The sequence below is a fragment of the Tenrec ecaudatus genome, chromosome 5 (genome assembly GCF_050624435.1).
Source record: "Tenrec ecaudatus isolate mTenEca1 chromosome 5, mTenEca1.hap1, whole genome shotgun sequence".
Taxonomy (NCBI): domain Eukaryota; kingdom Metazoa; phylum Chordata; class Mammalia; order Afrosoricida; family Tenrecidae; genus Tenrec; species Tenrec ecaudatus.
Genome location: NC_134534.1, coordinates 98158657 through 98185574, shown reverse-complemented (window position 1 = coordinate 98185574; position 26918 = coordinate 98158657). Strand labels below are relative to the sequence as shown.

Genomic DNA, 26918 nt, shown 5'->3' with positions numbered 1-26918 from the left:
ACAAAATAATGATAATTCATAAATGATCAAGGGTTCATGAGGGAGGCTGTAGCAGGGAAGGAGGGGAAAATGAGGAGCTGATACCAAGGGATCAAAGAATGCAAATGTTTTGAGAATGATGGTGGCAACAAATGTACACACATGCTTGACATAATGGATGTATGTATGGATTGTGATAAGATTTGAATGAGCCCCCAATAAAATGACTTTAAAACTAAAAATTGGCAAATAATTGGAGAATGAAAAACTCCCTCCTGCAAAATAAGCGGAGACGGGAGCAGATCAAACCTGAAATTAGAAGGTTTTTAGAAACCAATAACAAGAATACAGCATAACAAAACCTTTGAGACACAGGAAAAGCAGTTGTCAGAGGAAGCTTGATTTTGAAAAATTTGCATATGAAATGGTGAGAGAATTATGATTAAGACTTTGTTGCAAAGCTTCCAGCAATTAGACGGGAGTCAACAGAATAATTCTATCAATAGCAAGAGAAAAGAAATAATAAAAACCAAGGCACAGATAAGTGAGAAAACAGGAAATCAATGCAAACTGGATTAACAGAAATGATAGACCATTGACAACCTAACCAAAGAAGGGAAGGAACAAACATAAATACCCAAGGTGAGAAATTAAATAGGGCAAATTACAACAGACTCTAAGGAAATTAAGAGATTAAATATACAGTCCCAAAAGACTCAATATAGTAAAGATGTCAATCCTACTGAAGGTATTATATAAATTTAATGCTATCTCAATACAAATACCAACATCATTTTTCAAGAAATTTGAAAAACTAACTACCAACTTGATCTGCAGAGGGAAAAAGGCTAAAATTACCAGCGAACTCCTCAAGAAGTAGGACAAAGTTAGAGGGCTTGTTTTACCTAACTTTAACACTTATTATACAGCCACAGTACTCAAAAGAATGTGGTATTGGTATAGTGACAGATACTCAGACCAATGGAAAAGAACAAAAAATTGAGAAATATAAACATCAGCCTAGAGACAACTGATCTTTGATAAGGGCTCAAAAAATATCAAATCATAAGCAGATGCCTTCTTCAACAAGCAGTGTTGGAAAAAATGGAACCCTACCTGTAGAAAAATGAAGCAAGACCCTCACCTCACTCCATGCACAAGAATGAAGTTAAAGTGAATCAAAGATTTCAAAATAAAACCCCAAACTATTAGGGCCATCAACAAGGGAATTGGTACAAACCTAAGGACTCTGGCACAGGGAATACACAGGTTATCTGAAATAGGGAAGTACACAAACACAGGAGACACAAATTGACAAGTGGGATATTCTGAAGATAACACACTTGTGCACATCAAAGATTTTGTCAAAAGAGTAATAAGAAATTCTGTAGACTGAGAAAACATCTTTAGCAATGACACATCAGACAAAGGGCTTATTACTAAAATATCAATACTCTGCTAGCCTATCACAAGAAAAAATCCAAAGAGCCCATCGAGGAAGTGGGCAAAAGACCTGAACAGAAATTTCACAAGGGCAGAAAGCCGCATGGCAAATAAACACATGAAAAAAAGTTCCCTGTCATTAGCCATTGCATTATATATATAGCCATTGCAAATTAAAAGAACTCTGAGATACCACCCAACACCCTCAAAGATAGCCCTATTGAAAAAATTAGAAAGCAACAAGTGGTGGAGAGGGTGTGGTGAGATAGGTGGTCCTGTAGATATGTGGAGCCACTATAGAAATCAGTCTGATGATACCTGAAACAAATGGAAATCTAGCTACCATGTGAAGCAGCAATCCCCCTACTGGGCATAAACCCAAAAGAAGTAAGAAACAGACCAAACCAGACATCTGCACTCCAATGTTCATTACAGCACAGTTCACAATCACGAAAACTTGGAAACAATCTAAATTTCCATAAACTGATGAATGGATTAAAAAATTCTGGTATACAAATGAGGGCTGAACATGATAGTGGGACAAGAGAAAACTAAAAGGAAAAAGAGAAAAGAACTAGGAGGAAAAGGGCATTTATAGAGGTCTAAATAAAGGCATTCACATATGTAAATATATTTATAAATCACGATGGGGAAATATATCTAGGTGAATATACTTATAGGTTTGGTATTAAGGTAGCAGAGGGACATTGAGCCTCAACTCAAGTACTCCATCAATACAAGAAAACCTTGTTATATTCATCTGGCATCCCATGATGCTCACCTTCCCGACATGATCGCTGATGACAAAGCGGGCACATAAGCAAATGTGGTGAAGAAAACTGATGGTGCGAGCTATCAAAAGATATAGCATTTAGTGTCTTAAAGGCTTGAAGACAAACAAGCAGATATCTAGATGAGAAGCAACAAAAGCCACATGGAGGAAGCACACCAGCCTGTGTGATCGCAAGGTGTCAATAGGATCAGGTATCGGGCATCAAAGTACAAAAATCATATCATTGTGAATGAGGGGGGTATTGAGGGGAGACGCAAAGCCCATTTGTAGGCAACAGGACATCCCCTTACAGAAGGGTTGTGGGGAGGAGATAAGACAGTCAGGGTGCAGTATAGCACCGATGAAACATACAACTTCCCTCTAGTTCTTTAATGCTTCCTACCCACCCCCCCACCCCCACTATCATGATCCCAATTCTACCTTACAAATCTGGTTAGACCAGAGGATTTACACAGGTACAGATCAGATCTGGGAACACAGAAATCCAGGACAGATAAACCCCCCAGGACCAATAATGAAAATAGCCATACCAGGAGAGTAAGGGGAAGGTTGGGAAGAAAGGCAGAATGGATCACAATGATCTACATATAACCCCCTTTCTTGGGGACGTATACACAGAAAAGTGGGGGAAGGGAGACTAGTTGGTGTAAGACATGAAAAAACCATAATTTATAAATTATCAAGGGTTCATGAAAGAGGTGGGGGAGGGGGCTGATACCAAGAGGCGAAAAATGAGGAGCTGATGCCAAGGGCTCAAGTAGGAAGAAAATGTTTTGAGAATGATGAGGATAACATGTACAAATGTGCTTGACACAAAGGATGGATGGATGGGTTGTGATAAGAGTTGTATGAAGTCCCAATAAAATGATTTTTTAAAATTCTGGTATGTACATACAATGAGGTATAATGCAGCCCTTAAAATCAGTGAAAAAACACATGAAACATAACATCTCATGGGAAGTGTGATAGTAACATAATCTGGTGTCAATTTGAGGACTAAGAATAAGTGTTACAGCTCTTTTAGAATTTGTCTAGCAGGTTTTCTGGTTTTCCCGGAAAACCCCCACACACCAGTAAAACAGTTACTTAACAATTTAAAAAAAAAAGAGTATAAGGATGGAGTCTATCCTGTCAATCAGATCATACCCAGTGAGGACTCTGTGTGGGCCTGGCTTTCTCCTGAGGATTCTGGGAACTCCGGCATTCCCTCCTTGGAGACTGGAGACACATTCTCTTCCAGCTAACTCCCTTGGAGACTCTCCTGGCAACGCAACAGGGCAACTAGGGGAGCAAATTAACTGAGATTCTGAGGAATCCTGAACATAGACATCTGACTCAGAGGACAATGCTTCTGACTTGGCACCTCATCAGACTGGATCAGAAAACATTCATAATGGTCAGCAGACAGACCTGGGCCTATCTATTGTTTTTGGTTTATTTCTTGCTTTGTTTGTTTTCTGTTTTTGTTTGTTTTTCTCTTGCCCTATGTCTATCTATGAAAGATAGGCAAGATGAACAATCCCAAGGAGAAAACAAGGTACCAGCAGTTCTGGGAGGACATGGGAAAGCAAGGGATTAGGAGGAGGATTGGGAAGCCAACAAACTCAGGGATAAGGGAACAACAGAGATCTAAAATTGATGGTGAGGCGGGTGTATACTGCATGGTGAGGTTTAATCAAGTAGAATGTATCTGAGAGGAAGTACAGAGAGACAAATGTAGGGTGAGTATGATAGTGGGATCAGAGGAAGGTGAAAGGAAATAGAGGAAAGAAGTAGGAGGCAAAAGCTATTTATAGATCTATTTATAGGCATGTTCATTACAATCTAAGGGATATAAGCCAATGCATATATATTTATGTGTTAAGTATTAAGATAGCAGATGGACTTTGGACCTCTACTTAAGGCCTGCCTGAACACAAGAACTCTTTGTTCTCATAACCTGACACTCTTTGATACTCACCTTCCCGACACAAACACTGAACACAAAATGGGCACATAAGCAAATGTGATGAAGAGACTGCATGGTGCCCAGCTATCAAAAGATATAGTATCTGGGGTCTTAAAGGCTTCAAACTAAACAAGCAGTCATCCAGCAGGGAAGTAAATAAGCCAACATGGAAGCACACCAGCCTGTGTGATCATGATGTGTTGATGGGATCTAGTATCAGGTATCAAAAGATCCCAAACAATTATAACTATGCAAATGAGCGGGGTTTGGAGTTGAGGCCGAACCAAAGCCCATCTATAGAATATTGGATATCCCCACACAGAAGGGTTATAAGGAAAGGATGATTCAACCATGGTTCAGTACAGCACCAATGAAGCACACATCATTCCTCTAGTTCCTGAATGGCTCCTCCCCCCACCCCACTATCATGACCCAGTTCTACCTTACAACTCTGGCTAGACCAGAGAGCACACAGGGATACATATTAGTTCTTGACACATGTAATTCAGAACAGATAAATCCCTCAGGAACTGTTGTGGGAGTAGCAATATCATGATGGTCAGGGATGGGGAAGGGGTGGGGGAAAGGGGAGCCCAGCACAAGGTTGGATATTAAGCCCCTACCCACCCCCAAAGGGGTTGAATAACAGGAATGTGAATTATGTGAGACAATGGACAGTGCAAGATACAACATAATAATAACAATATATAATTGATCAAGGATTCATGAGTGTGGGAGGGGAGGGGAGAGAGGGGAAAAAAGAGGCGTTTATACCCAGGGCTCAAGTAGAAGTATGTTGGAGATGATGATGGTAACATATGTACAAATATGCTTGACACAATTGATATATGGAATGTGGTAAGAGCTGTAAGAGCCCCCAATTAAATGATTTTTTTAAAGAAAAATGTATCATCTCAACCGAGCAGCCATTTAAATGAGGCATCAACTAAGTCCACATGGAAGAAGCTCACCAGCCTGTGTGATCCAAGGCTTATAAATAATACAATCCAAATCTAAAGGAGGGAATGGAATTAGACCTTAAATTGTGAACACCTGGTTTGCAAAAGGTTATGGATGACTGTGGAAGCCCAAAATCCATTTGCAGTCTTCACGCATGGATTCAGCTTCAGGTGAATCCCATCTGATCAGAGGTGAGGAATGTGAATAGTTCTGCTATCAGAGAGAGAGCATTGTAGAGTTGATTATGGCAAATGCAGTTAGGTCAAAATGTAATATCTTATCATTTGATCTGCCTTTTTTAAGACACATTTTAAAGCTATTTCAGTTTGTTTTTTAAGGGAAAGGAAATAGACATGGATTAAAACTCTCGCGAATCCCCTCTGATTACAGACAAGGACTGTGTGAGCAGCCTTACCAACATGCAGAAAGCTTGGGCAGTGGATTGTTGCAAATGTAGAAGGTTAAAATTTATCACCCTACCATTTCATCTCCTTTATGCCACCATTTTTTGTTTATTTTCTCTAGTTTTTAATATTTCTGTTTTCCATTGAAGTATTATCTATTTTATGTTATTATTCTTATTGGTTAGGTTTGTTTATTTTTTAATGTTTTCTGTACATGAAACCCAGGATTGGTAAATCTAAAGAGACAGTAACTGGATTAAAGGTTCCTTGGGAGTATGGCATGGGAGTTGGGAGTAAATGGGGAGTTAATAACAATGAGTACAAGAATGAAGAGCATGTTCTAAACAACATTGTGGTGATGATTATACAACTCTTCTATGTATGATTGAACTATTAGATTGTATATGTGAAACATATGCCAATAAAACCATTGGAGGGGGGGAGAAACAGCACAATCCTATAAATGAACACAAAAACAGAGTTGATAAGATAGAAACCTGAATTAGTGAGCTAGAATACAAATATATAGATTCAAACCTATAAAAGGATAAATAACAACCAAAAAAGACTGAGAAACGCTTGAGAATAAGGGAACTAATTAAGAGGAACAGCCTTCAAATTGCAGATATTCTAGAAGAGAAAGAAGAAAAAAACTCCACAGAGACAAGTCCAGGAGCTTCTGTACAAAACATTCCTGGCTGTCTAAAAGAGGAAAGATAACTACTTAGGAAGCTGACAAAAGAGATCCCAAAAGGAAAACTCCCTGGCATATTGTTGTCAAGATCAAGGCTAACATAAATAAGAAGAAAAAATTCTAAGAACAGCCAGAGAAAAAAGATCAACTGTTCATGACAAGGATCAGCAATTCGAATATCCTCAGATTTCTCAGCAGATACCATGCAGGCAATAAGACTATGGAAAGATGTATACAGAGTAATGAAGGGGTAAAAACTGTCAACCTAGAATCGGCTTTCCTCAAAATATAGGTTTAGTATTAAGGTAGCAGGTGGACATTGGGCCTCTACTCAAGTACTCCCTCAATGCAAGAACACTTTGTTCTACTAAACTTGCATTCCACGATGTCCACCTTCCCAACAAGATGGCTGAATACAAAGCAGGTGCATAAGCAAATGTGGTGAAGAAAGCTGATGGTGCCCAGCTATCAAAAGATATAGCGTCTGGAGTCTTAAAGCAAGATAAGCAAGTAGCCATCAAGCTCGCTGAGAAGCAACAAAACCCACATGGAGGAAGCACACCAGTCTGTGTAATCATGAGTTGTCAATAGGATCAGGCACCAAAGAACAAAAAATCATATCATTGTGAATGATGGGGATATGAAAGGGAGAACCAAAATCCATCTGTAGGCAACTGGACATCGCCTTACAGAAAGGTTAGGGGGAGAAGATGAGCCACTCATTGTGGAGTATAGCACTGATGAAACATACAACTTCCCTCTAGTTCTTTAATAATCCCCCCACCCCACTATCACGATCCCAATTCTACCTTACAAATCCGGCTAGACCAGAGCATGTACACTGGTACAAATCAGAGCTGGAAACACAGGGAATCCAGGAGAGATAAAGCCCTCGGGAATACTGAGAATAGAAATACCAGGAGGGTAAAGGGAAGGTGGGGAAAAAGGGGGCAGCGAATCACAATGACCTATATATGACACCCCCCCCCTTGGGGACGGACAACAGAAAATTGGGTGAAGGGAGACATCCGACAATGTAAGATATGAAATAATAATAATTTATAAATTATCAAGGGTTTGTGAGGGAGGGTGGCAGAGGGAGGGCAAAAATGAGGAGCTGAGGTCTCAAGTAGAAAGAAAATGTTTTGAGAATGGTGATGCCAACAGATGTACAAAATGTGCTTGACACAATGTAAGTATGTATGGATTGTGATCAAATTTGTATGAACCCCCAATAAAATGATTTTTAATAAATAAAATGGAAAACAAAACAAAAAACCTGTACATAATTCCAGGTCTGTCCTCTGGTCTTTATGACAGAACACTGGTCCTGGGGGAATTCTGGGAGCTGCCCCTCCTAGCTGGAAATCTAATTTGGGGGCTCTTTAGGGGTTTGCCCTGCTGTGGGGGGTTCAGACCAGACACACTCTCCATTGTGAGTAGCCAGTATTGTCCTCTATCGTGGTGTGCTCCAGTGAGGGGACAAATATATTGAGCTGCTGTTGGCCCTGCAGTTCTCTCTGTGGCTTAGCAGCTCTGGTCAGGGATGTTGTTCCCCGAGCTTGGTGTACCTGTATGGAATCTAGACCACCCCTTTCTCTTTTTCCTTCTTGGTTTGCTTCTGCGTGGACATGATATGCCGACCCCTCTCCCCAACCTGTAGGTTTAGTGTTGTTCTCTGTCACCCATACTTCTAGGGAGGGGGTCAGTTCGGCTCTGATTGGGGACAGCCCTGTAACCCAATCTTTTCATGCATTCCTCATGGTTTATTGGGCCATGGTGGGGTCTGTATATATACTCCCAATTTTGTGGAGACATAACCAAAACTCTCCCATGGGTGGGTTAGTGCCCTGTCACCCCCATGATATCATCCCCACCCTTTACTCCCTCGCCCTTTCCCCCTGTCCCCTTCTTTGTGTTGGATTACCATTTACTTCCTTCGGTTTGGTCTGACCTCCAACCGACTACGTGTACCTCAACCAACATATTGTGAGATATGTGACTTTTCTTCTATACTTACTGTCCTGGTTATACTTACCTCAGGGGACTCTTGCTGTATGTGTCCTTTTGTGATTGGCTGGCTTCGCTTAGCATAATTTCCTCCAAGGCTTCCATGAAAACATGTACTTCCTGTGCTCATCAGTGCTTTTCAGTGATGCATACATAGTACTTCACTCTTTTTAGTATGGTTTAGCTATTGAATTGTATGATGTATGAGTTATATTCCACTAAAATTGTTTTAGCAAGATAGAGTGGGTTGAAATCTGTAGTTCATTATTAAAGCAAGAATTGATTAACTGCTTCTTCCTGATTTTTTTTCTGTTAGCAATTGTGAGTAAATGTATGTTATGTAATCATATGTATCAAAAACCAATTCTCAAGAAGAGTTTTAAGAACGAAGCATCAGGTACAAAATTACTTTTCCATGCAAGGATTCACACACTAATTGGGAGAGTTTAGATAATCTAATACTGCCTCCTATTATTTCTACTTTTTAGAGTTTTGAATCTAGACCAGTAATTCTTAACATCTGTGCTTCTAGGAATATCACGCTTCTAGGGACACAATTCAGAGTTTTTCATGGTGACTCCACACTTTGTTCTGTGATTTCAGTGAAACGAAATGGGAAATTACGTTGCTATAATAATAACCTTGACTTAGCTCACATTTTAAAAGTAACTTAGTATTAAATGTTATCCTTTTAGTCCTTAATGGCAATTCTCCTGCATACTTGCTTTGTGGTGACATCCCAATACTAGTGTATTGATAGGTCAACAGGAACCACTACTGATGTCAAGAAATCTAAATGACATAATCTCAGTCAAGAACTATGTAATGTATCATCACAAAACTCAAGAAGTAAATAATGATAAAATTAACAACGAAACATTATTTTATTAACAATTAATAACCTAAAGGAAGATTTCTCTGTATGTTGCAACCATTCTCTCTGGAATACTCACATAAACTGGGAAAAACACATCATAACTGTATGCTATAAGCTGACAATTTTAGCCTTGATGAGAGGAATGAAAGGGACATAGCCAAAGCAGAAAAAAGATGGGTTGGCAGATGAATACATATGGAGGAGGCTTACTGCATCTCTAATGCCATTGTGGATAGGTGCTGTGAATGAGACCCTGTCTAGAGGCAAAGAATTGGCAGCCTCATTTTGTTCCAAGAAGGTTCACTGGGCTGTCACTTACCAGGAAAGACTTACTAAAAGCAGTAGGATAAGCTCTACGGGGCTTTACTACACTTCATTGTCAGCTCAATGCCATGTTATTCAAATAGCATTTATACTTGGGTTGCCTTCACTATGCAAATAAAGCAACGCAAGAATTTTTCAATACCAATGGATTTTTTAATTGGCATATGAAATCCCACCTCCACCTCCCAAGCCAAGGCACTCCTCCAGTGACTTTGATTAAGCCTTTTGTAGAATTATGAACTTGGAGAGCTTTTTAAAGGAGAAAGGGATTGAACGCCAGGTGGGATTTAGCCAAAGCTGTCACAGCTCTGGTTGTTACCCCTCATAATCCATCTTGCTGAATCAAAACAGCAAACTGTGAACAAATAGCTTAGGCAGTTTGTTTGAAGGCACACTTCTGTCTTTCTTGGAGAGATTAAGTCATGGCTACAGTTTGTTTGGAAAATGATTATCCACATGAAAATTATTAAATTCATGTAGCACCTTTTTGAGCCAAAATCTTTTATAACATTTCATCTCTGGACACTATTAATAATCCCTAATAAAATGTAAAAAAATAAAAAAATAATGCTGTAGTTTTATATAGATATATACACACCCTATCCACAATCTTTTAAAACATTGTCAAATCTTTTGCATTTATCACAAGAATAGAATTGTTTATGTTCAAACTTTTAAATAGGAGTTGCTTTTAAAGAGGAATCAGGACAATTTGAGATGTGGAGCGAAAGGGATTAGTTTTAGCATTTATTCTAAGCACTGGACTCCATAAAATCTGCTTCCATGGCCTACTGAAACACGAAAGAGAGATCAGTGCCAAGAGGAAGAGGAAAAAACAAAGTACACCCTGGGAAATGTGTTCCTTTTACATGTGTTTCTTTACATAGAAAATTACTGAAACTCAAAGCAAAAAATTGTGACTCCCACTGATTCTAAATCCTGGAGCTCCTCTGTAGGTTTTCTGAGCCTAATTCTTTAAAGGAGCAGGACGCCCATGTTTCTCTTGCAGCGTGGCTGGCAGATCGTAACTGGTGCTCTGTGCCTGGCAGCCCAAGGCCTAACCCACAGCGCCAAGAAGGTTCCTTAGTAGCATGAAATAGTGCATTTTTAATACCAAGATACTTGGGTATTCAAGACATTTTTTAATTGAGATGGTGGAGGGGTGGTGTTCAACAGGCATACCTATAAACTCGAGTATAAGCCGACCCCAATATGAGCCGAGGAAGCTAAGTTTACCACAAAACAGCATTAAAATGTGCTGAAAAACTTGGCTTATGCATGAGTATATATGATAAATGGTTGCTAAATGTCAGACATCATGGCTCTTGTGTAAACAAGGATTAATAAAATATTGCACACACATCCTTCTTTTTTTTTAGCTGAGACCAGCAAAGAAGACAAATGCATAGACGACAATTAGACTGTTGTGTGTTGTGATAAACATTCCTCAAAACAGGGCAACCATTAGTTGAAGAGGTGAACTCTTGAGAACTCTGGCAAAGAACTTCAGTTCTTCCTGCCAGAGATTCTTCCTTAGCAATATGCAGATACATTGTTCTCTTGCCCTTGGAGTGAAATCTTGGGTGAAGGTGGGTGCAGTAATTCCCTTGGACACTGTGATATGAAATAGGTAAGTTATGTATAAAATATGTTAGACAGTGATGGGTATTATGAAGAAAAGTTAAGACAAGGAAAATATGCAGGATGAGGAAGCTTTCTCTTAAGGTTATATTTTAGAAGGGAACTGTGGGGTGGGACAGAGGACTTAGTTAAGCCAAAGTGATATCAGAGGAAACATCATCTGGTCTGAAGGAATAGTAATTGCCAAGGCCCTCCAAAAGGCTAGTATTTCTCTGCTCAAAGAATGGCAAAAAGGACAGCATGGCTAGAGAAGATTAAGCAAAGGAAAGTGTTGGAAATGGGAACACAGAAGTAGGGGTATGTTAAGTGACTAAAAAAGATATTTAGAATTATTTTTGTTTGTTTGTGATGAATTTGTCACTAAAGGCTCCAAATTAATTTCAATTTTACTTTAGAGTTCAAGTTTCTCTCTCTCTTCTCTCTCTCTCTCTCTCTCTCTCTCTCTCTCTCTCTCTCTCATCTATATACACTTTAAAAATATTTTTTTTCTTTCTCCTTGTATATGATTTTTTTTAAACTATTTTACTGGGGCTCTCACAGTTCTTATAACATTCCATACATCAATTGTTTCAAGCATATTTGTATGTATGTTGCCATCATCATTTTGTAAACATTTACCTTCTAATTGAGCCCTTGGTATCAGCTCCACTTTTTTCCCTTCCTCCCCCTCCCACTGTCGTGACCTCTTGATAAATTATAAATTATAAATTATTTTCATATCTTATACTGACTTCTGTCTCCCTTCATCCACATTTCTGTTGTTCATTCCCCGGGTACGGGGGGAAGAGTAATAGGGGGCCAGGGTATGCATTGATCATTGAGATTGGTTCCACCTTCCTCCCCTTCCTAAACATTCCTCCTACTCTCCTGGTATTTATACTCCCATTTCTGTTCCTAAGGGGTTTATCGGACCTGGATTCTGTGTGTTGTGAGCTCTTCTCTGTACCCATGTACATGCTCCAATCTAGTCAGTGCTGAAAGACTGGGGTCATGATAGTGAGGATTGGGGCAGGGGGTGAGGAAGCCTCAAAGAACCAGAGGAATATTGTGTCTTTCATCAGTGCTATACTGTGCCCTGGTTGACTCCCTCCTTCCTTGTGACCCTTTTGTGAGGGGATGTCCTATTGTCCACAGATGGGTTTTGGGTCTCTGCTCTGACCCCCCTCATTCTCAACAGTATGGTTTTTGTTTGTTTGGTAAGTTCAATTTTGTTTTCTTTGATTTTTTAGAGTTCTTGTGTATCAGCTTGACATACTCTGGTAGCCTGAATGTTTTCTGTAAGGCTGAAAATTATGTCACTCATGATTTCAGAGGCATGCAAAGTAAACAGGTTTCAACAGAACTTCCAGACTAAGAACAGACTATGAAGAAGAATTAGGCTGTCCAGCTTTGAGGAATTAGCCACTGAAAATCCTGTGAATAGCGCCAAAACATTGTCAGTTACTGAAAATCATATGAACAGAAACAAAACAAAATATTGACGGAGAGAAGTTCCAGTAGATGAGCCCCTCAGGTCAGAAGGCACTCAAAACATGCCTGAGGAAGAGCTGCCTTCTCAACTTAGAGCTGAGCACAATGACCCAGATGGAGGACAGCTGGCAAGAGTAAAGGCTTCAAACATGTTATTTGTTAATGGTGCATGGCTCAAAATGAGATGAAAGAGCTCCAAACATCAGTTAATGATTGAAACTTGGAACTTGGAATTTATGAAGTATGAATCTAGAAAAATTAGAAGTCGTTAAAAATGAAATGGAATATTAAAAAATATTCTAGGCATTGGTGAGTAGAAATGGAGCGGTGTTGGCCATTTTAAATCAGAAAATCATAAATGTTACTCTGCAAGGAATTGCACAATCAAGAGGAAAGGCATTGTATTTGTCTTCATAAAGGACATTTCAAGCTATATTTTGAAGTACAATGCCATCTGCAATAAGATAATGTCTCTCTGCATATAAGCATATCCAATCAATACATTATTGTTGAATGCACCACTCAGTAAGGCAGGTTAAGAAGAAATTGAAGAGGATGTACACTGGTACAGATAGGAACTGGAAACACAGGGAATCCAGGACAGATGATCCCTTCAGGACCAGTGCTGAGAGTGAAGATACCGGGAGAGTAGAGGGAGGGGAGGGTAGAGAAGGGGAACCAATTACAAGGATTTACATATGACCTCCTCCCTGGGGGGGGGGGACAACAGAAAAGTGGGTAAAGGGAGACGTTGGACAGTTTAAGATATGACAAAAATTTATAAATTATCAAGGGTTCATGAGGGAGAAGGGAGTGGGGGGGGAGAGGGAAAAATGAGGAGCTGATGCCATGGGCTTATGTGGAGAGCAAATGTTTTGAGAATGATGAGGGTAATGAATGTACAAATGTGCTTTATACAATTGATGTATGGATGGATTATGATAAGAGTTGTATGAGCCCCCAATAAAATGATTTTAAAAAGAAGAAATTGAAGAATTCTACATTTGCAGCCTCAAATTTGTCAAACATGCTATCAAGCTCTATTGATAATTATTGGCCATTGGAATACAAGAATTAGAAACAACGAGGAGAAAGCAGTAGCTGGAAAATACGTAGTTGGTCTTGATAGAAATGCAGCTGGAGATCAAGTGATAGAATTTTACAAATCCCTTTTTACAATAGCATATAAGGTAACTATGTGCATGGACTTCTCCAGCTTGAATATACAGAAATCAAATTGACACTATCTGTGGGAAGACACAATGGAGAAACTCAATATCAGCAAGTAAAACCAGCCCATGGCCTGAGTGTGGAACAAACCATCAATTGCTCAAATGCAAGCTCAGGTTGAAATTAAAGAAAATGAAAACAAGTCCATGGTAGTCAAATATGATCTTGAGTCCATTCCACCTGAATTTCAAGAACATCTCAAAAACAGATTGACTACATTGAAACTAATGTCAGAATACCTGATGAGTTGTGGGACATCATCAAGAGCCTCATACATGAAGAGAGCAGAAGATCATTAAAAAGACAAAAAAGAAAATATCAAACTGGATGGCAGAAGAGCCAACAAAACTTTGCTATGGAAAATGGAAGACATGAGGATGTCAACGAGCTGAACAGAATATTTCAAAGGGAAGCTCTAAAAGACAAATTAAAATATTATATTGGAATGTTAAAAGATCTAGAGTTAGAAAATAAAGAAGGAAGAACACACCACTATATCTTAAATTGATATTGAAAGATTCTATGGTAAAAAAAAAAATAGTGGTGTAAAAAGCATCAAAAGAAAAGATAGGCAGGTCACAAGGAAGGAGGGAGTCAACCAGAGCGCAGTATAGCACCCATGAAACACACAATATTCCTCTCGTTCTTTGAGGCTTCCTCACCCCCCACTATCATGACCCCAGGTCTGCCTTTCAGTTCTGGCTAGCCTGAAGCATGTGCACTGGTACAGATAAGAGCTCAGGACACACGGAATATAGGTCAGATAACCCCCTCAGGGACAGAAATGGGAGTAACGATACCAGGAGGGTAGGGAGAAGGGGGGGAAGGGGATCAATGATCAATGCATTACTGCCGCCCCCCGCACCCCCGCCCCACAAATGGGGATGAACAAGAGAAACATGAGTGAATGGAGACAGTGGTCAGTGTAAGATATGAAAGCAATAATAATTTATAATTGATTAAGGGGTCATGAGGGAGTGGGAAGCAGAGCTGATACCAAGGGCTCAAATAGAAAGTAAATGTTTAGAAAATGATGGCAACCTTAGTACAATATGCTTGATACTATTGGTGTATGGAATATTATAAGAGCTGTAAGAGCCCCCAATAGAATGATAAGGGAAAAAGTTGCTTCTCTTCCATCTGGCTTGCCTCTGCCTGACTTCTGGGTATGTTGACCTGAGCCAACAGCCTACCACCTGACTTCATTAAAGAGCTTCTACAAGGAACCAATGTTTTGATTGTGTGAATGAAAAAACTTCAGACATACACCTGAACTTCAAATATGACACATGTCAGTTTCCACAACCACTTGAGACATTTCCTTGATAGTTCATGAGTACTGTTAGATGTTGAAATCTATTACTGAACCCTAAGAGAATATTGGACTATAAACTGGTGTGTTGAATGTATGATATTAAGGAAAAAAGTATTGCTGATAAAATTTCTTTAAACATGTCTCAGCAATTAGTGAATGGCTGTGGACACATTCTTTCAGTAATTCAGTTGTATTCGTCTCATTAGAATTACTTCAAAAAATATCCAACCAAAGCTGAAGCACACCAGCCTGTATTATCCAAGGACTGTGAATAATATAATCCAAATCTAAAGGAGGGAATGGCATCAGAGCTTAAATTTTAACACCTAGTTTGCAGAAAGCTATGGAAGCCCAAATCTATTTGACCGTGGAAGCCCAAAATCTATTTGCAGGTTCACATATGGATGGAGTCTCTGGTGTATTCCCTCATCATATTTGAGGGATATGAAAATCCCTGTAATCAGACAGTATTGTAAAGTCAATTATGGTAGACATAATTGTGTTATAACGGTATATATTGTCATTTGATCGCCTTATTGACCAATTTTAAAGCTTTTTCTGTTTAAATTTAAGAAGTGAAGGGGAAAAATATGTGGATTAAGCGCTCAGTGAATCCCCTCTGAACCTAGACCATGGTAGCTTTGCTAGCGTGCAGACTGCATTGGAAAGTGGAGCTATTGCCGATGCAGGTAGGTTAAATTTTTGCACCTTATCATCTCCCTTATGATTCTTTAAATCTGTTCTAGATTTCAGCCTTTTCTGCTTTCTTTTCCATTGAGGTTTCTACCTGTTTGTTGTTCTTGTTAGTTTTGTTTTTTATGTTTTTCTGTGTATGAAATTCAGGTTAGGTAAATCTAGAGAGAAAGTAACTGGATTAATAGTTCCTTAGAGGGATTGTGGTGGCAAAATGGGGAGCTAATAGCAATAAATGCAAGAATAAACAAAATCTTCTAAAACTGATTGCTGATGATTGTAAAACTTTTCTTGATGTGATTGAACTATTGAATTGTATGATATATGATTTATATGCCAATAAAATGGTTGTTTAAGAAAAACCACTGACTTCTGAAGAGAAGTTAGTCACATAAGCCAGCTCAGGAGAATTGTAAAGGGGTAATATTGATAAATTTTTCTGAAAGAACACAAGCTGACCATAAGGGTTTATTATGAAGAAATTCTTAAATTCATTGCAGGAGAAAAAATTACAGTCAGAAAAACTTACAGGGAATTTGAACTGAGGATTTTTTTTTTCATCATCACAAAAGTACACCTCAGTCTTCAGTGCCAGCAAGGAACAGTCTTAACAGCATCTTGTTGGAACACCTTACTCCACCCACCTTACACAATCTTATTCTTTCAGACGTTTTGTTTTCAAAACACAAATTATTTGAAAGAAACTTGATTTGAGTCCCTCAAGAATGCTCACATTATCATGTGAATGTGGTAAAAATAAAAGTGCTTAGAATGCTTTGTGAAAGGGTTAAAGGAGAGACAGCTTTCAGAAGCATACAGACCTAGATGAGAAACAATAACTTCACCTTTTCAACATTAAAGGTTGCAAGTTAAAGATTTTGGAACAATGCTTTCTGACTTATCGATATATTCTTTAAAAAATTACATAGCAAAAGAAGAGTTATACCTTATAAAATACAAAGAGTAAAAATTCAAATGACCATATTTATAACATGTAACTTTTACTTTTTTATTTGATATCACCAAGTTGTCGGTCTTTCAGCATTTCCTGGTATGAATTGGTTTGCAGGCACTTTGTCAGATGGCTTCTTCTGCTATCATACCACTCCTCCAGTGGATTTCTATCTTCCAAAATCTGTTGACATTTTTATTGTCTCCACTCACATTCTTACCATCGTAAAGGGTTTAATCAGTTAGGCCGATTTAACTAGAGAAACATCTAGTGGCACTCGTATATGTGTAAGAAACAGCTTTATTTCAAGAAACTTTGTATATTAGGAAAATAGCCCAGTCCAATCCAAGTACATAAATCCAATAATAGTCCATAAATCCCTCTTCAGATTCATGCAGTTATGAACAATGATGCAGAATGCAGGAATATCCCAGGCAGGTGGTTGGAAAGTCTTGCGGCTCCAATGGCAGTGGATGCAGCTCCTGGGCTCTAGTTGCCTGCAGTGTCAGCCAGCAGGAAGATGAAGGCAGAGAGGGGGGGGGAGGGAGGTTTCCCAGGATCTTCCTTATGAGAAGGCCACCCCCACCGGAAGGCACCATCAGGCTGTGAACTGATTAACAGGCTGTATACCACACCTACAGCACTATATAGCTTCAAGTTGACATGAAAGTAAGTAACCTCCGCAGTCATTTGCTCCTTTAGTTTTTAAAACCTTTATTGCGATAGTTTATTAAAGCATACAATTATAAACCACTTCAGTTATACAATGCTGTGAATTTTGGTATATTCACTGATATGTACAGCCATCATCTCAGTCAGATTGAAAACGTTTTCATCACCTCAGAAACAAGCTGTCCTCATCACACATCGCACCCTTCCTCCCCATTCTCTACCTACCTCTTCTCCATCCCCTATCACTGAACAACCATAAATCAACATTTATGTACCTTTATATTTCTCTATTCTGAACATTTAATAAAAATGGAATCATGAGATCTTTTGTTACTGCATGTAACATAAATTCATTCTTTAATAATATTTATTGGTCAGTTGGGCTTTCGGATTATTTTCACCTTCGGCCACTATAAATAATGCTTCTCTAGATACTCGTGTACAAGTTTTTGTAAGACTATAGGTTTTCCTTTCTCTTGGGTATATGTCCGAAAGGGAACTTGGAAGGTCTAGCACAACTCTGTGATTAACCATTTCAGGACTGACAGTGTTTTCCAACACAGCTATTCCATTGTAAATTCCTACCAGCAGTATATGAAAGCTCCATTTTCACTACTTCCTGCCAACATATCTGACCCTTTGATTCCAATGACTTTGCTGTTATTTACCATCAATTTGAGTTTTGACTCATATTGACGCCATGTAACCAAGTGAAAGTGGCCTGTAAGGTTTTTGTAAGTAGACCCCTTACAGGAGTCGATCACCCGATCCTTCTCCTGCGTATCTGCTGAGTGTGGCTGAGCAACCAACTTTTCATTCAATTTAACTGAAAACAACCTTTGATCCACTGGGGCTGCTACCTAACCATCTAAGTGTTGAAATACTCTCTTCACTATGGCTTTGATTTGCATTTTCAAGATGGCTAAGGATGCTTTATTTTTTTTAATCATTGTTTTGGGGGCTCATACAGCTCTTATCACAATACATACATTCAAACATACATTGTGTCAAGCACATTTGTACATTTGTTGCCATAATCATTTTCAAAACATTTTCTTTCTACTTGAGCCCTTGGTATAAGCTCATTTTCCTTCCCCCACCCTCCCTCTCTCATGCTTTGATAATTTATAATTTATTGTTATTTTTTCATGTCTGAGACTGACCAATGTCTCCCTTCACCCACTTTTCTGTTGTCCATCTCCCAGAGACGGTGTTATATGTAAAGAATTGTGATCTGTTCCCATTTTACCCACACCTTCCCCCTTCCCCTCCCAGTATGCTGTCTCATTATTGGTCCTGAGGGGTTTATTTGTCCTGGATTCCCTGTGTTTCCAGCTCTTATCTGGACCCATGTACATGCTCTGGTCTAGCCAGATTTGTAAGGTCAATTGGTATCAGGATAGTGGGGAGGAGGAAGCATGAAAGAATTAGAGGAAAGTTGTATGTTTCATCCATGCTATACTGCACCCCCCTGACTGGCTCGCATCTTCCTTGTGACCCTTTATGTAAAGGGATGTCCAATTGTCCACAGATGGGCTTTGGGTCTCCAATCTGCACTCCCCACATTCACATTGATGTTTTTTTTTTGTTCTGGATCTTTGTGTCTGATATTTAATCCCATCGACACCTCATGATCACACAGGCCATGTGGGATTTGTTGTTTCTCAGCTAAACTGCCACTTATTTGTCTTCAAGCCTTTAAGATGCCAGATGCTTTATCTTTTGATAGCCCGGCACCATCAGCTTTCTTCATCACATTTGTTACGCACCCATTTTTAATGACATTGCTGGAATGAGATGAGATCAACAACTGTGCTCCTCTACTATGTTTATCTGGAAAACCACCATTCCTTTAAAATGTGACAGAAAAGAATTGTTTCAGCCAAAATATGAGCAATCTCAAGATTTTACCAACATGTATGTTGTTTTAGTTCCGGGAGTTTGCCTGTCATAGGAATTGCCTGAAAATTGGGCACCATTCAGTTGGTTAGAACTCAGAAGCCCTGTGGACATCAGAACAAACATTGCCCAAGATGGGGAAATGCTCACAATCATTTGTTTCATTCTATAATTGCAGTGGTTGTAATATTGTACACTGAAATTGCTAAGTAAGGTTATTATTTATGTGGGGCAGGGACAAGCAATTCCACTGAGTTACAAGTCAACCAGAAAAGATAGTAAAACCTTCGAGGCTCAATGTTTTAGTACCAGGGCTCGCTCTCTCTCCTCTCTCCCTTTCTCTGTATGTAGATATATGATGAAAAAGTATGTTCCTCATGATAAATATCAATGGGATGGATTGCTCTCCAAGGTTTGTGAGTTTGAACTCGTGTACACCACATAGATTCTTAGAATTGGATGGGGAAAATTTAAATGAATCTATGCACTGTGATGCAAGAAAAAAAAGTTGTGGTGTTTCATAAGTGCCAAGTGATCACCACAGAGGTCATTATGTGGGTGTTTTGGAGTTCTATCTGAACATTTCAACTATTAAAAAAGCACTGACTGCCTAAGAATGATAGGAAAAGATGACTAAGACTACTACCATAGGGGAGTTTGGATGAGTCTGTCGAGACTAGAGTTTACCATCTTCATAAAGTACATTTCAGTAAATTTAATTCTTTTGAGAGTAGAAATCCCTCTGAGAAGTCAGTATTATAATAGGAAGGAGAAAGTGGCTTTCTAAAAGATTGTAGGATAAAAGCTATCTGGTCGCTTCTATTTGTACAGTGAACTATTACCTGGAGTTAAACTAATTCCTTCCTTTCCCTAAGCATAAACTCTCTCAAAAACTCACTGCCATCGAATCAATACCTACTCATAGCAACCCAGTAGTATAGGGCAGAACTACCCCTGTGAGTTTCCAAGACGGTACCTGTTTATAGGAGTAGAAAGCCGCATCTTTCTCCTGAGGAGCGGCTGGTGGTTTTGAACTGCCAACTATGGATCTAATCCCAATGTGGAACAACTACACCATCAGGGCTCCTTAAGCATCAACTGGTTACCCAAAACCTAGGCCCCAAACAGAGAACCCATAAAAAAATGCCACTTTCAAAAAAAAACCTTTTATTTTAGAGACTTATTGGGAAGTGATAGCTATCTATTAAGTGAAGAGATTGATTTCTAAACTTAAGCAGTTGGGGGGGTGGGGTGGTAGTGACCTGAAGAGTCTGTCAAACTTGAATAATGCTTCTAGAAACTGAATAAGATATAAAGACTACCTGGAGGGGGCTTGTGAGGAGGCACCCATCAATTGTTAGGGGCATTTTCCCCTGATCAATCGACCAGAGTTGTATGAACCTTCTGGCCTGCAGAGACAGCTTCTTGCCTGCAGGCCTTGGTATTCAACTTATTCAAGGGACCACTGGAGAAGTTGAAAAGAGGCTCCTGGACAGGTTCAACCCAGGCCTTCCCATTCACCTTTAGTTGAGTCTTTCCAACAGTCTTAGAGATTTGAAGTGGATTTGGGAAGCAAGTAGTATCTAGTCTTTGGTTGTGCCCCAGCTTATGCTGTAAGAACTTCCCATCTCTTGTGCGTTTCTGCCCTTTGGTGGTCTTGCTGCAAACAGTTCTATTGTGATCTAGGCCTCCGCTCTGCAGAGAGGCCTGCAGGAAAGTGCTTTTTCCCAGGAAATTCTCCTGGTCTTTGGAGTTCATCTTCTCATGAAACTGCTGCAAAAAGTGGGTCATTTTTTCCTTGAAGAGGGTTTCAGAAGGAGACTGCCCTACCTGTATCGGGGAATTGATAATCCTGTTGGCAACGGTAACCTTGAATGTCTTCCACTCTCCATCCCCTCCTGCCAGCTCTTCTCCTTCTGCTCTCAGAGGGGTACTTCTATGTGCAACTGGTGGGAAGTTATCTTGGAACTGTAATGAGACAAGCTTAGAAACCCTGGGCTCATTTGGCTGCTGCATGTTCAGTTCTCTGTCCTCTGCATGGACATGCAGTAACCGGGGAGCTGTCATGTACCCAACAGGGACATTCTGGGTATTTCTGTGGGAGTCCATCCAAAATGAATCAGGGCTAGTCCAGCTCTCGGGGGCAGACCATCTGCCAGTGGAGGAGCCTTGAGCCTGGCTATCCTGCCTGGCCTTGAGTTTAAACTCTGATCCATTAATGAGGGATTCTTTAAGATGGGAAGAATTGGGATCATGATAACTTCTACTGATGTTGTTTGGTTCTTTTTCACCTGCAAGCACATGCTTTCTTTGGAAGTTTCTCGAGTTGTCTAGTTTTGTGTTAGATTGTAAAGAAAAAGCAGAGAGCTCCCGCATCTTCATTAGCTCTTCGGGCCCATTGACCTTAAGAGACTGTTTTACATACTCCTGTTCTATCCCTTTGCCCAGAAGCATTTGTCCCGTGTCCCAGGAATTCACACTCCTGTCCTTTGGTTTCTGGGGCAGATTTGGGCTGTGTCTATTCATTAATACGGTCTTACTCCAATTTGTTTTGTCTGTATTTGGGTATTTGATTGACTCTCTGCCATCTTTGGTTATTGGGGAGCCCTCTACAAGTTTCTCAATGGTATTGGAGGGTGGGTTTCTCAGAGCTGTCTGCCCTCTCATGCCCATAGATGAGGTGGGAATTACAGAAACACCCATAATGGGAATGGAAGGGCTCTTGTCTTCTTGTTTGAACTCCATGGAAGTAGAGCCTTTCGATCTCTTTCTTGTGGTGGAATCATTGACTGGAAGGCGGTTAAAGGCATTTAGGAACTGGTCTCCATTCACTGATTGTACCGAATCACGCTGTTCGGTTTGGGTGTAGGGTGCTTTAGGAAGAGGCAATATCATTTTCACACTATCCCCTGAACTATCCACTTTAGGTTGTGTTTCCAAGGATCTTTCCTGTTTTGAGCAATATTTCTCACCTGACTTTACTCCCAAGTTCCCTGATAGACACATTCTGTGACCTTTTGGATATTTTCTACGTTCTTTCCCCAGGATCTCATCGGAAAAGATTTTTGCATCTTTTAGTAGATGATCCCCGGGGAGATCTTCCGGACTATCTTTCACTTCTCTCTTGATGTCCTTGTCACCCTGGAGCGTTCCCAAGCACCTTTCATAGAAGGCCATCTCATTGCAATTTAGATCTTTCTGGCCGCAGCAGTTGTATTTGTTGATCCATGCGAGGCCATAGGTGCCGTTTGTTTTCCATTCCTCTGGAATGGATTTCGGAATTTTAGCTGGCGGCTTCATCGCTGACAGAGATTTCAGGATCCTGTGGGGTAGACCCCATCGTTGTTGGACCAGCCTCTTTGTAAGGTGGTTTTCTAATCTTTCTTTTATTTCACTTCTGAAAGGAAAGTCTCCCGGAATTATTGTGACAGGACGTTGGTCTGGATGTCGTGGGATGCGGTCAGGAAAGCGAGGAGCTGGAGGACAAATGGTTTCCTCGGATTTTTGAACCACTGAAGGTATGCTCAACCAACCATGCAACTGCTTCTGCAGCGCATGGATTTCTAGTTGGGAAACTTCATTTTCACTGAGAGACAGGGCTTCCTGCTGGAATTGATGAGAAGTTGCATCACATCCAGTTTTGGATGGAGGTGGTGGCAAGATTTGGGGTTGGGTTTGAAGGTTAGGCTGGAGCAGGGTTTGGGACTGCGGTATGGTTGGAGGCAAAGTTTGAGGCTGAACTTCAGGTAAAGACAGAGGTAGGGCATGGGAAGGTAATGGGGATTCTTTATCCTCTGTTTTGACTGGGCTGATATTTAAGATTGTGTTGAAAAAGATCAAGGTTGAAGGACAGCTATCCAAAGCCAAGTCCTCTGAAGCGGAGGAGTCAAGATTCTCTTGAATGAAACCACTTTTTTTCAAAATCGTGGGGATTCTGCCCTTGTCTTGAGCTGGACCCAAGGGTAATCCTGGGATGAGCTTGCTGGGATCATTTCCACCTGTGAATGTTGGTAAATGTGGGACCAAGAGACTAGGGCTCGCTACAGATGATTTCTCAAGGACAGTCTCTGAGTCAGATCTATTGAATTCAGATGGAGTTGCAGTTAAAGTGGAGTCTCGTGGTGGTGAAGCAGACAAGGGTGGAATTGTGCTCTGGAACATCAATGAATCTGTAAGATTCTTTTCATGGGATAAAGATGGTGACGGGTTCATATCCTGAGATAGGGTGGGTTCAAGTGACGAAGTGCTCTTAGACAAAGCTGGTTTCGGTTGTAGTATGTTATCAACTCTCTGCATGCAGTGTAATGTGGATGGGGTAAAGGTGTGTTGTTGTGGCAGAGAATGGTCTGTTGGGAAAGAAGACTCCAAGGGAAACACAGGCTCTGGGGGCACAGAGTCACCTGCTGGTGAAGGTAAGAGAATATTAGCTGCGGAGGTTGTCATGTCAAGTGATAGACTGGTGGAGAGAGGTACAGAGAGCTCAGGCAGAGGCCCTGCCAGTGGGTCTTCTGCAGACTCTTCTGAATAGGTCGTTGTTAAATATGATGGTGAGACAATCGAAGTACTTGTGGAAGCCACAGGAGACATACAGGGAGCAGCATCTTCGATTGACTCTCCGAAGAGCAGCTGACTCATCTCAATAGTTGCTGTGTTACACACCTCACAAGAGGGATCTGGACATAAGAGTTGACGAAAGCAAGTGATATCATGATGCTGGCCCAGGGGACTGCAGAGATAGGAGGGTACAAAGCTATAACCAGAGTTAGTACAAGAATATGAGGGTCTATTGACCTAACAGGGCTGGTGTTACCTGAGGCTTACAGTCCCTTCTGATGAAGTCACATCTGTGACTTCACAATACACTCAGCCTGTTTCCCCCCAAGACCTTCATTCACATCCTCGTTGTGATAGCTACTCATCCTGAGGCCTCCCGGCTGCACTGAGACCTTGGAATAGCATCAAAAATTGCGTGCTGACAAGTCAAGTCCAACTCACCATTTCTGCACTGATGTCAGAGTAGAACTGTCACACAGAGTTTTCAGGGTCTGATATTTCAGAAGTAGATGGCTAGGCATTTTTACCAACATGCCTCTAGTTCAATTTGAAGTTCCATATTTTCATTTAGCAATCCACCACCCAGACCCGCCTACAACAGCATCTCCAATCAAATGAAAGACCTGCTATCAATCTGACTTGTAACATGAGAACAGAATGGAACTGTCTCATGAGGATTCCAGGCTGTAACTTTATGGAAGCAGACAACCATGTCTTTCTCCCGAAGAACATCTATCTGGTGGATTAACACCCCACCTTTTGGTGAGCAATCTTGTGCCTAAACACTGCATCACAAGAGTTCATGTAGACTAAAATTTCATAGACTATGCTAAAAGAGAGAAATGGAAGTTGGGGAAAGATGAATCACCTTTTCAGAAGAGAACGCAGCTTTCTTGCCTCCTCTACTTCACTCTGGTAATTGCTCCCACCTGAGAAGCTACAAGGAGCTGACAGATTGCAAAAATAGAAATACAGACATCATACAGTGAGTTCCTTTAAAAAAAAAAAGCAACCCAAAACAACTCTGGGTATTACCAAAAAAAAAAAACCCCAAACAACCCCGTCTTTCTCCCAAGGAGCAGTTGGTGGTTTCAAGTTATTCATTCGAATTTTTAATGATAGTATTAACAAGGTCCTCAGGCACGTGTTGCTTCCTTTGTACTTTCACGCGCACTCTATGTGATCATAAAATAGCACAGGGAGGAACTGACACCAGTGGTCATCTTAAAGGGACTTTGGACATCTTGGAAATTAAACTACTTGCTCAAAGTCAAGAAATAGACGTTTGGCTATAAATTCCTTGACACCCAATAGTTGGACTCGACTCATTGCCATATCCACTATTACTTCATGGCCAGAGCAGGGAATCTGAGATTCCACCTGCTTCCCATGAGCCTCTTCTCTGTGGGTCCAGTTTCTGAGTCAAACTATTTCTAGTAACTGATATCCTCAGAGATTCGGAGCAGGGTACTTCATGGAAGGAAGAATCACATGTGGAGAACGTAGGAATAATGGAAGAACCTTACCTTGAGATGTTCCTCTTGTCTTCCTCCTCTGTACTTGACCTGCACCCTGAAGGGGAAAGGTAGCACACGGAGGTTTGAGTATTCAGTTCCTGCACCTTTCTCTAGGAAGCTGGGGACATTCATTCCCAATGAATACTATTTTAATAAAGTGTCAGCAAAATATCAAGAATCTGTCTATGAAATGGCTGGACACGATCACTGAAAGAGTGGCTCAAGCACACCAAGACCTGAGGGTGGCACACAACTGAATATTGTTTCCTGTTATGCGTAAGGCTGCCATGGGTTTGAGCCAACTCGAGGACAAGTAATAAGATTTTAATAGAATTTCATTCTTTTTATTCATTTTAAAAGTTGTAAAATATCAACTACAGTTAATATTCCTATTAAGGTATCCCTAACTCTGCTTAAAGACCAATAGCCATACATGCTCCAGCAGATAGGACTATCACACCTAGCCCTGAGATTTTCAGTTTCAACACTCACTACGAGCAGGACCAATTTCAGGAAAGGTTTGGTTAAGTGACTCTTTGGGAATGTGTTTGATGATGAAATATTAGCACAAAAATAAGTAAACAAAATATTAACACTCACTTGTCCTATAAGGATTGAAAACTCTCATCCAATCTATGTTTGGGAACCTTATCCAGTAATCCACCATCACACTCAGATGGTCTGTGAGTTTTAGGTGGAAACTTTAATCCACTAAACTCCTACCCCTGTCAAACCCTTTCCCTTAGAAAATGATTTCTCCTGTTCTCAGCCTCCCCCCATCACAGCTGTCTACGCTAATGTCTGTGATGGAGAAAAGTGGGAATAAAAATGGAAAGCTTCCTTGTTGGAAGCACAGCCCAGGGCCCCTTACCTTTTTGATGTCTTTGTTGTTCCACCAGGGTTTTAAATAGGGATCCCACACGGTGTAGCACAGGAAGAAAAGGAAGACCCCCAGTCCACACAGGATGGTGAAAATTGGATCAGTAGCCAAGAGCACTGAAGCAAAGCTCAATGAGTGGTCACTATCCAAGAAGTCTGAGCCGAAGCTCAACCAGGGGTCACTATCCAAGAAGGTTGAGCCTAAGCTCAACCAGGGGTCACTATCCAAGAAGCCTGAGCCGAAGCTCAGTGAGGGCTCAGGATGGCCATTCAGCAATGAGAACAGGGTCTCCATGATTCTGAACAGCACTGTTGCCTCAGGCAAGTGAGCACTGAGGGACCACACTTTCGGCTATATATAGTCTCAGGCTCACATCACAAAGCTTTGAAGTCACAAAAGGTTTATGATGGCGGGGGAGGGGACACCATGAGGAAATTATGCCTCCTGCCCCTCCCCCATCATCCTGTCCAGCTTCACTTCAACATCCTGTTATCAAACTCCATCCTGTTAGTATATCATTTATCTACCTTAGTAGATTTTTAAGTGATTTTTCTTCCAGTTTATTCCATCTGCAAACCAGATACTACCTAAGTTCCTTTACTGTTTAGGGACTTTAGCTTGGACACCACCAAGTCCTCGGACCTTGAAGGTCTCACATGTTGC

The 26918-nt window shown here is 40.5% G+C and overlaps 1 protein-coding gene and 1 non-coding gene across 2 annotated transcripts; one reads left to right on the top strand and one right to left on the bottom strand.

Annotated features, from left to right (window-relative positions):
- Positions 1–3219: 3219 nt before the first annotated feature.
- On the top strand, positions 3220–3280 carry LOC142449543 (U7 small nuclear RNA). Its single transcript, XR_012784692.1, has one exon. It is a non-coding gene; the product is annotated as a U7 small nuclear RNA (small nuclear RNA).
- Positions 3281–20681: 17401 nt separating this feature from the next.
- SPATA31D1 (SPATA31 subfamily D member 1) lies at positions 20682–26549 on the bottom strand. The gene is made up of 4 exons (XM_075550862.1): positions 26247–26549; positions 25385–25430; positions 24727–24805; positions 20682–24054 (listed from the first exon to the last, which is right to left on the bottom strand). The coding sequence occupies exons 1-4, from the start codon at positions 26547–26549 to the stop codon at positions 20682–20684; spliced, it is 3801 nt and encodes a 1266-aa protein (XP_075406977.1).
- Positions 26550–26918: the final 369 nt, after the last annotated feature.

Excerpts from the sequence above, each read along its gene's own strand:
- SPATA31D1 (XM_075550862.1), bottom strand. The coding sequence starts at position 26,549 with ATGGAGACCCTGTTCTCATTGCTGAATGGCCATCCTGAGCCCTCACTG. Across the intron at positions 25,431-26,246 it reads ACAACAAAGACATCAAAAAG|GGTGCAGGTCAAGTACAGAG; the intron begins GTAAGGGGCCCT and ends TTTCCCCTTCAG. Across the intron at positions 24,806-25,384 it reads GACAAGAGGAACATCTCAAG|CTCCTTGTAGCTTCTCAGGT; the intron begins GTAAGGTTCTTC and ends GCAATCTGTCAG.